At 43.7% G+C, this 13,340-nt stretch overlaps 1 protein-coding gene across 50 annotated transcripts in view; it reads left to right on the top strand.

Moving 5' to 3' along the window:
- LOC147708230 (uncharacterized) overlaps positions 1-13,340 on the top strand; it is a 2,035,583-nt gene that overhangs the window by 315,099 nt on the left and 1,707,144 nt on the right. For all 50 annotated transcript variants that reach the window (XM_086926979.1, XM_086926974.1, XM_086926953.1 and 47 more), the window contains one exon: positions 9,842-9,901. In XM_086926979.1, coding sequence (XP_086783105.1) covers positions 9,842-9,901 — 60 coding nt within the window. The remainder of the gene's footprint in view (positions 1-9,841; positions 9,902-13,340) is intronic.

Raw genomic sequence — 13,340 nt, 5'->3', positions numbered from 1 at the left:
ATGCTAAATGCAGCAGGTTCAGTCCACTTGGCATCCTTTTGTAAGTCCGGCAGTATTCTGAGGAAGGCTAAATGAGGGTCCATCTTTGTAGGCCTTTGCATTGAGAACACCCTATGATGTTCCTTGTCTCTCTCTGTCCGTATGAGTAAGGATTCCCTATCCCTGATCTATCTAACTTTGCAGTAGTATCTATTGGCTTATTTGCAAACAGGCCCAACATGCAATATAGAAGGACAAATCTAAGATGGCAGAGGTATGCAACCACACTAAATGTGGACTCTAAAGCTGCTGGTTTGACTGGGGAGCGTACAATGGTAATGCTAGTGACATTCAACATCTAATACTAAAATCCAGATTCATTCAGGCACTGCACCAAAAACAAACAGACACATAAGTATGGGAGGAAAATAACAGAATTCTTCAGTAACCAGGCAGGGAATACACAAGAACTGTCATGGCATCCGGTTTTCTCCCTTTTATGTGCACCCCAAGAGTTGCATGTGAATCAACTGACCTGTTAAACTTAATTTAACAGTGAGGTGACATAGGATGTTCACACCCCGTTCTGTAAGAAAGTGGGTTATTTGTTCCGGGGGATGGAAGCCCAACTCAGGCAACAACAATAGTCAGGGCTAACGATGGAAGGCACTGAATTAACTTGAGCTTAACCTTCTGGGAGCTTGACACAAAGCAGTGAAGCTTAACTTAGCATACAAACAGTAAAACCATGAACATGAAGATGCAAAACAAGAAAAATCCCAAACTAATTTTGAAAGACTACTGTGACATTAATAAAGAAAATGTTTCCAGAATTATAAAAATCCAATCAATAGAACTGGAGATATGCAATTTCAAGGTTTTATGTCTATATAGTACATTAAAGCACAAAGTCCACTCACAGTCATGCAGTAATCAGATCTTGGTAGACTGGGGCAAAGTCACAAGTTCAGGCCAACCATGCTGGATCGTGGGCTCGGTACAAGGACCAAGTTAGTTCCGCTGGGAAAGTGACTTTCTCAAATTCTGGCATGGAGTTTTCTGTTCACAGTAAAAAAGGCCTCTAGGGGCAGGGAGAGCATTTTGGATGGTCATCGCTGTAGCATGAAGAGCAGGCCTGGTGTGCAGGCAGTCACTGCAGTAGGGTGGGTTATTGTTGCAGAGGGGTAAAGTGCATATCTCGCTTTGCCGGTCATACCTGACAGTCACTGTAGCATGAAAAGTATGTTTCACTGGAGTGTCCCGTTGGTGGTTGTCGGGGGCCGCAGAGGCTCCACACTACTAGACCGATTTGTGGTAGCGAAGAGCCAAAACACCAGGAATTCACCTCTCTTCACAGGAAGAGCTCAATTGATGAGCACTAAGTGTCCAGGAGTGGGAAGGCAACCCCTTGGGGATCATGAACTCCCTCCGGCAGAAGCAAGCAAGGCTCTGGAAAATCTAGTTGCAGGTATGACCAGGGAGATGCTGTGCAGCAAGTGAGCCTGGGCAGGAAGGCCTCTGCAACTTGTTGTGTTCCTATAACTCTGGCAAGGGTCAGCCCACTCCCCCTTGGAGTGACTCAGGGTAGTCTGGGAGGAAGGGAGCAGGATCAGTCTTCCATCTCAGAGAGCAAGGCAGTACTTTGACAGGGTGCAAGATGGTCCTTCTTCTGTAATCTCCACAGGTCCAGGAGTATACTGAAGAGTGGTAAGATAACCCAGGGCTCCTCATTGGGAGAGATAGAACTTACAGCAGTGAATAATGACTTCAGGAGCTGCAGTGGCGGGCTTGAGAGATATGTTAAAAGGCTAGTTTAGATGGTGTCAGAATGAGTGCTGCAGGTCTGGTCCTTAACAGGCCCTGGGTACATGTGGTACCAGTTTACTAGACTAACAAGTACATTAAATGTGCCATTTAGTTGTAGTCCGAGTTTGCCATGTTTTAGGGAGAGAACACTTTAGCATTGAGTAGCAATAGTAAAGTGCACTGAGTCCTAAAGTCAACAAAAATCAATTCAGAAAACAGTAAGAGTGAAGACAAGAAAATTGGGAGGATACTACATCAAGGATGTCAGGTCTACACCGACTATGTGGAGTTAAGAACCCATTCTAGACAGCCTATTGTTTAGTTCTGAAAAGCCTTCCATGCTTCTTCCACACTTATTCCCAAGCTTGAGCACAGGCTGAAAGCTAGCAGATGCTTATGCTAAGAAGTCTCTTGACAGTTTAGATAAAAGGTTAACTTTCTAAATGTTACTTTTCCTTAAGAATAATTAAAATATTCAATTCCACAATTGAATTGGGTTTCAAACAACTATTAAAAAGAGGGGTTGAATTACTTTTTTAGCTGGTCATATTCTTAAGATACAGTATTAATATTTTGATCTGAACTCAGGTTTTTTACATAGGACAGCTAGACCTGACACAATGAAAATAGCTTTATGTCCATGTCACTGTAGGGAAATGGTAACATACATTTGTGACATGGATTAAGTGTCAGAACCCGTACACTGGGCACTAGACAGCGAGGCTGACTGTGCAGAGTTTAAAAATCAGCAATACAGTTCGACAAAATAATTGAAGCAACCCTGTAAAAAGAGGAGTTTTCTCACACCCATGATATTGTCTGGTATTTTTAGAGAGATATTCTCCATAAGAAAACCGTTGGTATTCCAATTGATAAGAATCTATTGTTCTCCCCCAAATTGGAGTAATTAAGGCCTATCATTTTAAACTGCACATGGTGCACTACATCCTCTCATTCACAATGGGAATATAACACAGGTGGGCCATTACGAGCCTGGTAGACTAGTATCCCTGGATGCACCCCACATGTGAGAAACTGTTGTTTTGTAGTAACTGGACCTGAGGCAGATGGAATCCTGGTTGGCCTCCCAGTGTGGAGGGCAGTGCAAGTGGCTGAGGTGCCCTGATGAGTGCTGATCAAGAGGCTGTGGTGTTTGGGCTACATATATTGCATTGACAGGAGGGAACAAACTCAGAGCACTGCTTTGTGTCTTTTGGGAGACAAAGTAAATTGGGAAAGGGTGCCAGCTTTGATTCGGACACTCGCCTAGATGGCCTTGCGGGTCTGGGATGTTCAATGGAATTGTGGATTTATACCTCATCCCCCATACTGATTGTGGGGTTGCCCTGTACAAGTAGAGCTGCATCAAGAACCCATTTGGAAGGACGAAGATGCTTGGGTCTACCATTGCCGCTTCTAAAGCAGCAAAACCTATGGGTAGGGACAAACAGGCAGGACCACTGCCCTTACACACTAAAATGTATATATTTGCCAGATCTGCCCCAGGGGTACTGAGGAATTCACTCCAAGCAGTCGGGTAGACCTCACAGGACCAGAGTGCCTCAATCCTCCAGGCCATTTAGGACTCCGGAATGTCTTTGATAGAAATGATTGGTGAACTCAGCACCAGCCTCTCCCTGCTCTGCCAAGACCTGAGCAATTCTCTGAATGAGGTAGTGTAGAGGATATTGGAGAGCGAAGACTCCGTTCTGGCTTTCTAGGCAAAAACTGCTGACTTGCGCAGGTCGGTGGTACATTTCGAGGCCAGAGCGGAAGATACGGAAGGATGCTCTGCGAGGCCTTCCATGTGGGCTTCTCTGAGTTGTTTGGAGGGACAGACAAATTGATTTGTAATCATCTACCCTTTAAGGTTCCCCAGACTTGGCATGATAACTAAAATACTCTGGGAAGCGTTCAAAGCACCCTTATGACGAGACACAATTAGCTGTCAAACAGATAGGCATCAAGAGCAGCAGAGGGAGGTGACAACTCTTGATGCCAATTATGGAGCTGGATAAGCCGATGGTTTTGTCCTTCTGTTCAGACTGAGCTAGAGAAAGTTGGAAAAACTTGAATAGCTGCACTGGCTGCATTTACCAGTGGAGGGACAAATCTAGCAAGGCCCTTCATTGGTTAAATTTGACTGCAGTTCGGCTTGAACCCTTCGCCTACATAACCAATGATGATGGTTCCCATATCCAAGATTATCAGAAAAAGCTGACAACTTCACTTCATATTATGCATCTTTGTACTCTGGCACCTCTATGCCAGATGTTTTTGACCTGCAGGTTGTCATTGGAGACCTCCCATCACACTCTGAAGGTTCTTGAGGGAGAGATCACCATGGAGGAGCTCAGCGAGACTGTTGGACACCTACAGCCAGGTAGAACTCCAGGGCACAGTGGGTTTCCTGCTGAATTCTTTATGCCATTCAAGTCCCAGCTACTGGAGCCTCTAGGGGCAGTATTTGCTGAGATGGCTCAGGGATGGGCTCTTCTCTTCGATCTTTGCACTTCAGACATAGTGGGCATGCGTAAACCAGGGCTGCCCCCCCAACTGCTGTGTTTCCTACTGCCATATTTCACTTCTTTATGTTGAAACAAATATTTGGGTAAGGCCTTGCTAATTGGTTGGCAGGGGTGATCCAGACCTTGATCCACCCGGGCCAATCCAGGCTCATGCCCCACTGCACCACCAAACACAATATTAGGAGAGTTTACAAGCCCATTATGTGGTTAATGGACTGCCTGGGGCCCATGCACTTTTCCTAGCAGAGTTCCTCAAGGCCTTTAACTCTGTGGGATGGGAATACCTTTTCACCTTATTGGCTTAAGGGAACTTCAGTCCTAAAGTTACCAGTTGACTCCATCTGATCTATGCAAATCTGGTGGCATGGGTGTAGAAAGGGTGCTCAATATTGGACTTCTTCCTTGTGCAGCGAGGCACCTGTCAGGACTGTCCATTGTCCCTGCTCCTCTTTGCAATGTCATTAGAGCACCTGGCCCCGAATATATGCCCTGATGCCGGGTTTTTGAGTGGACATCGGAGACCATAGATCAGACGGCATTACATGCCAATTATGTCATGATTTTCCTTACTGAGCCCTAAGACTCAGGACCTCAACCCTTCACATATTTTGGATTTTTGGGGAATTCTCAGGACTGACTATCAATAAGGGCCAATCTTTCCTGTACTTTACTCAGATCTCCTGCTTTGGTTTGCTTTGGTTGGCCGACATTCAAATCCAAAGGGAAGACATTCAATAACTTGGGGCCTAAATTATGCTGCATACCCAGGTAGCGTGGACACAAATCTAGAAAGATTGTACAGAGACTTGAGTTTCACTTCCATTGTCATTTCCAGGTCGATCATTTATTTCCAAGATGGTAGTGTCTGTTATATCAGCTTCAGAACTACCCATACCTCATTCCTCAATATTTTTTCATGCAGCTTGATGCCCTATTTTGGGACTTTTTAGTAGACACTAACATCACCTCTTATTATAGGGCATCCCATCTGGTCATCATAAATGAATGGTTGTTTGACAGCCAAGGCGACCCAGCTTTCACTATCACTAATTAGGTAGGGGTCTCACTTCTTCACTTCCTATATGATGGGGTGGCCTCCCCTTGCTTCCTCCGCCACAACAATAGTACTAGCTATCTGACATGACAAGAATAGGGCACTGTCTTGGGAGTGTTGTCAGACAGAAGAGACTCCCTTGTGGTGTGGAAGTCGACGGGGTCAAGTATCCATGTTGCAGGCTGTCAGGAGGTGGAATATTATTGGAATGTCCAAGCTTGATAAGGTTATGACTGGAACTATGCTGAAATCTTTTACAGGATAAATATAACCTTCATAGATTACAGTTTTGTTGCTATCTGCAGCTCCGTTATGCACTCTGACCTTACATAGTAAAGCTAGAGGATCCTTCAGAATACAGCACACTGGACGTTAAGATTTTGCTGACAGACCTTGTGGACCATAAAATATCAAAAGTGTAAGGATATCTGGTTAATAATTCACCTGACACTTTTAGCAAGTTGTGGGAGGCATGTGAAAGTGATTTGAGCCCTCTGACAGAAGATGACTGGTGGGAGGTGGGTTGCTCCCCCAGGGAAGCCATGATTGCATTTTATTTCAGGGCCATTCGATTGAAACACCTACACTTGGTCTAGTACATGATGGGAGGGCTTTGAAGGATGGTTGTGACTGCCATGGCAGACAACATGCAGTGTCACAATCAGGCCTGGGGGTAGTTTGCAGAGTTTCACAAGGTGAAACTCTGCACAGAGTTCCATAAGTGTTCATGCTGATCTTCCTGCTGCTCTAGTAGAAATTCTCCCCGAACAGCAGCTCCAGCTCACCAATTTACGGTTGGCGTGTGCGAGCAGGGACAAAAACTCTTCTGCACTAATCTCCTTGAACAGAGTGGAGTTCATCTCCCAGGCCTAGTCACAATCAGAAAGCAGAATACCTTTGTACTGCTGTTCTGCACATCATAGGCACAAAGTGCTTGATTGCGTGGGAGAGTTGTAGGTTTGGATGATTCCAATAGACCCAAAGGTCATTCTCCTCCCCATATCCAAAAGTTTAGACATTAATAATATCTGCTGGACCTACTATGGCTAGGCATTATTGCAGCTTACAAAGATATAGCCAGGTGATGGAAGGCTGCTGACCCTATTTCCCTGGAGCTTTAGAAGTAGGGCTTTGACCGCTGCATGATCCTGGAGTACCTTAGGTGAGGGGCTACTCTTTTCAACACTACATTCTAGATACATTTTCCGTGAGCCCGTTAAGGAGCCCGATCAATCCCTGGAAGATGAATAACAAGACTTTCATAGGTAGGTTCACATATTTGGGTATGAAAAAAGCCCAGGAACCTGCAACTGATTTTGCTCCACGAACTCAATTACTGTTATTCTGTGGGGAAACGTTTGTTTGTTTCTACTGTGTAGCAATTGTAAAGGAGCCTTATGCTTTTTGGTCTGTTTGTATGTCTCAAAAAACAAATAAAGTTTCACGCAGAAAGTAAGATATGATAGTGAGTTTTAGCACTTTTCTGTGGCCCTTTCATTTCAAAGAAAGACATTGTAGGATAAAACCCATGGTTGCATACTAACCTCTTCACCAGGAACATTTATATCTAAACCTACTTTTCTAAATGTTAGAAATTGGCTTTTCTGCAGGGTCACCCCTAAATCTTTTGTCTTCCTCTTCCCCTTTTTGCTGAATTATTTTTTGTTGGCTCTAGGATTCTGTACAATTTACGACTGCTAACTATTGCTAACATGCATATGCTCTGTAATCAAAATATAATAACATTGACTTATCCACAATTGGCACATTAAGTTTACTTATAAGAACCTAGTAAAGTGTACTACATGTGTCCAGGGCCTGCAAACTAAATGCCTCTAGTGGACCTGCGGTTCTGATTGTGCCACCCCCTTCAGTAGCTCTTTAAACATGGCTCAGGCCTGCAACTGCAGAGCCTGAGTGTGCAGTTTTTTGCATTTTGGCCAGGCAAGTTAACCTACTTGCCAGGCCCAAACCATCCCTTTTACTACAAATAGGTCACCACAAAGTAGGCCCTAGGTAGCCCTAAGGGCAGGATACAGTGTTTTCAAAAGGCAAGACATGTATTTTTAGGGTTTACATGTCCTGGTAGTGAAAAACTGCTAAATGTGTTTTTCACTACTGCAAGGCCTATCTCTCTCATAGGTTGCTTTTAAGCGTAATTTCCAGTTGGTAAAAGATAGAAGTTAGGAGTTTTGTGTCTCTGTAATTTAAAATCACAACTTCTGGTGAAGTCAGATTTTAAATTGTAAGTCTGAAAATGCCACTTTTAGAAATCTGGAATTTTCTTACTTTAACCATTCTGTGCCTCTGCCTGTCTCTGAATACATGTTTGGGTTGGGTGACAGCGGGGCTTTATGCATTCTACCTAAACAATCACACAAAGGGAGCTGGGGTGTGCCATGTGCATCCTGGTGGACCATCACCAGGCTGATGGGCAATCCTGAAGTAGTTTGGGAGGGAGGAGCTGGCACTTGTACCCCAACAGGGTTTGTGCTTGTCCTCACACAAGGAGTTGCCTACCCCCTTGTAGTGAGACTGGCACCACGGCAGAAAAAAGAGGGACCATGTGATCTTTAAAGGCCTCTTTGAAGTCTCTCCTCCTTCACAGGCACATTTGGGTGTAAGTACTGGACCCCTGGCATCCTCAAATCAGACCTTTGCTCGAAATAATTACATTCTGCCTGGAAGAAGAGCTGATGTGCTGTAGGAAGGACTTCCAGTTTGCAACCTGCTCTCCTGTGTTGACATGTTGCTTGCTGCTTCTTGCCTAGGAGTGAGAAGGACTGGATCTGTTCTCTACATTCTCAAAACCAAGTTTCTCCAGGGGCATATTGGCTTGTCTCTTGTTCTTTGAAGTATCAGGGTCACACAAGACTTCTTGCAACACTGCTGGTGCTGTTGGACTCTGCCAGCTGTGAGTCCTACCCTTGCCTGAGGTGCCCTCTCCATTCCTTGTCCTCAGAAGTGGGTTCAGCTGCTGTTTTAAGCAAAAATCAGTGCAGTGACCCCTTTGTGTGGATCCGATGCAGTGCCTCCCGGTGTGACACAGTGGTCGATTTGAAGATGACGTGGGTCCTGACTGCAAGATTGGACAACAACACAGCACTGACTTGAAGATGCCACTGTGAGGCCAGACTCCGACGCATCGACCCGAATGGGTGAGATAGAACTGATTTATAAAGCCCTCAATGTCGAACCTTGCTCCATACAAAAGTACTTGTTCAGCCGGGCCTGCGTGGGTCCTTTAGCCAGCCTGTAATCCATTGTAGTAAGCCTGAATTTTGGATTGACTTTTGTCTAGCATGACCTTCAGCAACCTTTTAGCGCTATTGACTTCCAAGTACTGTGTTCTTGATCAAATCTTTAAAAATTCATACCTTGACTTGTCATTTTGATCTTGTTTTTCTCGGAAAAATATCATCTATTTTCCTGAACTGGTATGGAGTCTTTTTGAGGTGTTTTCACTGTGTTATCGTAATCCAAGTGTTGCACAAATACTTAGAAAATTGCCTCTTAAATTACGCCTGAATGCTCTGTTCCAATGTACCCGAGGGTGAGCACAGGATAATTTAGGTTGTGTATCGGAATTACCATAACTTAGATTGTGGCTCCTGCTTAGGCAGTGTTTATACTCTGCCAACCAGTAACCTCATTTTTTTAACACTAAACAACTGTTCCTTGCAATCTATGGCTTGCATGTAGGCCTGAAGAGATAATGGAAAATGCGAAAATACAAGCCTTAATTTTGGTTGTCCTATTAGCTATAAAAACTAAGGGCCTCATTTGCAAAAAACTGAAGCATCAGAATTGATGCATCAATGTCCTTGTGCCTGCACCAAATGTCCTTGCAACATCATAAATGCACTGTACTTACAGTACAGTAGCCAATGTCACAAGAATTTAAGAGATGCATCAGAAATTCTGACGTATCTGATAGAACTAAAATAACGCATTGCTGGAGTTTTTCATAAAACTGATGCAACTCCAGCAATGCGTCAGAATATATAAGCAACCACAGGCAAAAAGCCCTGCGTCAATCCTTACGCCTGGTCTAAGCAGGCGTAAGGATTGTGACCCAGTCAAGTCATAGAGTGATGGAGTGAAATGTTGTAAATTTCACCGCGCCACTTCTACATGCTTTTTTGCGTGGCAAAGCCTACCCTTCATACATTATACCTGCCACAGGTATAATGTGATGCAGAGCTCTACAAACTGACTTATTGGACCTAATGTGTCAGTTTGTGGATATGGGGCAGGGTGGCGTACTAATTGCGCAGTCACTGCGTAAACAAAAAGTGGCACAGCCGCGACGCAAGGGTCTTGTAAAGAAATGAAGTTCCTGATGTCAGGTACCCAGCTGGCAGTTCTAGTACTGAAGAAATAATAATCTTAAAAAGTAAACACTGATTAAAAGTTAGTCTTGCAAAATGTATTCGTCATATAATAATGCTTATTGTCCTATATTATTTGACAGAAGCTACTACAGAGAAGTTTGAAAAACCTGAAAAACTTGAACCAATAAGAAAACACAAAGGTAATACATTGTCAACGCTCTGGATGATTTTTATGGATATGCACATTATTCTGTAAATTTGACTCCACTTTCATTAATGACCAACACATAACAACGAGTTTATTTTCAACTACGAGCATCCCTTTCTCCCCTATAGGGAAGGTAGTTACACATGAGATAGCATTAAAAATGTGATAGCATTAAAGGTGGCTGACATTTTTCACTTGCTGGGTGAAACCAGCAGAATATAACACTTTTCCATTTTAACAACATTTCAAAATATTCTAACCTTTTTCTTAGCTTTTCATATAGAAAGTAAAGGGGAGAGGATTTGGCCTAACAGCTAGGGCGGTCGACCCCAAATCTGGGGAACCGGGTTCAAGTCTTGGCAAGGACGTGCAACGTCCTGTGATTCTGGACAAAACACTTTGGGGATAATTTAAGAGCCCTTGCATCCCTTTTGCGTCACCGGTGCATCACATTTTGTGATGCACCAGCGGCGTAAAAAGGCGCCATGTTGCGTCATATTTACAAAGTGACGCATCTAGGTAGATGTGTCACTTTGTAAACCCCTGCGCCACATTATACCTGTGCCAGGTATAATGTATGCAGGGGCAGATTTACAAGCCCCTTGCAACACTTTTGCGCTGCCATTATGTCACTTATGTGATGCAACTGCAGCGTAAAAAATCTGGCAAATTTACAACGTGACGCATCTAGGGAGATGCGTCACGTTGTAAAGCCCTGCGTGACATTATTCCTGCATGAGGTATAATGTATGCACAGTAGGTGTTCCCACGGCGGAAAGCCTTGTAAAAGTGATATAGTAAAATTTACAAGATTTCACTGCATGACTTTTAGGATGCCACTGCGTTAAAACCTTACGCCTGCTTCAAGCAGGCCTATGGAGTGACGCAGTGTATTGGGAATAGGTTGTAACACGCATTGCAGGAGTTGCGTCATGCTTTGTGACACGACTCCGGCAATGCGTGACTTTTCCGTCAACAGATGGGTCAGTATTTCTGACGCATCTGTCAGTCCTTGTACCATAGTGCGCTGTATTGTAAATACGTTCAGAAAAAAACAATGGTTCAGAGGTGGCCCTAAGGCTCCATATATGTAGTTAGTGCTCCCAAAGGGAGACACTATCAGGAAAAACGTTTACAATGATATTTAATCACATTGAAGTATCAAACGAGGTACAGGTGCAAAATTGTCTTGCAAGGTACGGTATTTATTAACAAAACACAGTTGAAAATACTTAAATAGTATTCAGGTGCTCACATAAAAGTGTAAAAAAGCGTGAAGTGACAAAGTGAGGGTAAATTAAAATCTTGACATCGCATTGACAACAAGAAAATGGAACTCCAGACGAATTAACAAAATGTAAGGAGTTCCTGTTGTAGGGGGTCAACGGCGTTTCGATCTCATGACATTGAGATCATCTTCAGGGCTATAGGTGAGCAGTCTGAATTAGTCACAATGGGTAGAGGCACAATGGTAGCGGGGTCAGTCACAGCAGAGAATCAGTGGAGTTAATTCTGGGTTATCTCAGGGTAGGGCATTAATCAGAGGCCATCCTGTCAATTACGTCGGAAGCTAGTGCCCAATGCTCGGCCACAAGGGTAGTAATTAAGATTTAATTATCTCAAGGTAGGGCATAAAGTCTGGATGGAAGCTGGAGCACAATTCGCAACCAGAGGGGGATGTTAACATGGATATCCACTTGGCTTCATAAGCTGTGGGTCTGGCTAGAGTCCGTATAATCAAGGTGACTATAGTAACTCAGGTCAGTAGTACCTGTAGTAAAAGGCCGATACCGATTTTGAGGAGCTGTATATCGTAGGTGGAGCCAGTGAGGCTAGCCGCTACTATTGAATCTGTAACTGGTAAGTTGATCCTGTTACACCAGGACAAGTTCCTGGTTTAGTTCTAATGATTAAGTCGAAGGTACGAGTGAAGAGTACCTTATAATTAGGGCCATTGATACTTAATAAGCCGCTGTGGATGTATTTAACTAACCCCTTTGGTTCTCATGACGGCTTCATGCCGTCATGAGTCACTGTAGGCGTGTGCTCATGACAGCGTGGAGCCGTCGTGCAGCAGCCGCTTCTCCCACGCGGCCTGTGAGGAAGAATTAATGAGTGGGCGGGGTGCTGATGGCACCACACCATCATGAGCACACGCCACCCGTGAGGCATGAAGGCATGAAGCCATCATGAGCACCGAAGCGCCACGCCCACCCCCTAACCCCCCCGTGCCGCGGCAAAATTCGCTGTGCAGGGAAGGGTTTAAGAATCCGGTTCCACGGTTAAAACTCAGCCGACGCTCGGGACGCAATAAGTGCGCACTTATCACACCTCTGGTGGTCCCACTTTGAGACCCTTGATCTTGCGATTATGAACACCCTCCTTCATGACAGGCAGTATTAGTTTAGCAGAGTAATTAAACAACTGGGGACATTCAATAACAGAGTTATAGATAAGAGGGAAAAAGGTTTTATTACAATACCTCAATGAAGCAGTACAGTGAAATGCAAAATATATGCAACAAAGGCTCAAATACAGAGTACATAGACAGGAAATCAGACTTAGGGCCTGATTTAGATCTTGACGGACAGGTTACCTCATCACAACAGGCATCCTGTTTGACAAAATATGTATCACTGTTGGGATGGAGTAACCTGTCTGCCAGGATCTAAATCAGGTCCTTATTCCAGGTACCAATGAACAACAAAACTCATAAGAGCAACTGACTGTATTTATAGCTAATAGCTGTTCAGAAAAATCTCTGGCTCACCTCCAGAATCAAGTTTTTTTCCACATCTTATGAATAGGTAATAAGCCAAAAATAGCTAAATGAGCATGGTATGGCTAGTGATATCACACAGTGGACAAATCAGAAGTTAAAGTGTCACAACAGTGCTCATAACACAACTTTTAAGAAAAGCTCCAGCAGCTGTTGCTCTGTTTCTGTCCGGAAATGCACAACATAATATAAAAAGTTTTTCAAACAATAACCCATACACCAGTGTATTCTACCAGGCCCTCGTGAGAACGGAGGTGGAAATGTCCTTGGGGTTGCAATGTTTAATGCGCAAAGAAAGTTTTCTTCACATTAAATCGACTCGAAGGAAAATTTATTATTTCACAGTAGCATGTGATCTGTGAAGACTGTGGGGAGAGAAGACCAGCCAGGGTACATTGATTGTGAGGAATGATGAGGAGGAGCAAAATGAACAGAACATCAGAACAGCATCCATATTAATAAAAATTGTGTATTCGTAAAAAGTTGGCACAGCTAAATCACATTAGTAAACATACTTCTAAAGGCCAAATTTAAATCCTTATAAGTTGGATGACGACTAGAATATTTCATAAAAATCATTAGTATTCAAAGTAATTTGTCACTCAAAATTGTGTATTACAAAAACCCTGCACACCATTTTCAATGGCTTAAT

The sequence above is a fragment of the Lissotriton vulgaris genome, chromosome 6, assembly GCF_964263255.1.
Source record: "Lissotriton vulgaris chromosome 6, aLisVul1.2, whole genome shotgun sequence".
In the NCBI taxonomy this organism is placed as follows: Eukaryota; Metazoa; Chordata; class Amphibia; order Caudata; family Salamandridae; genus Lissotriton; species Lissotriton vulgaris.
This window is presented reverse-complemented; position numbering and strand designations above follow the sequence as displayed.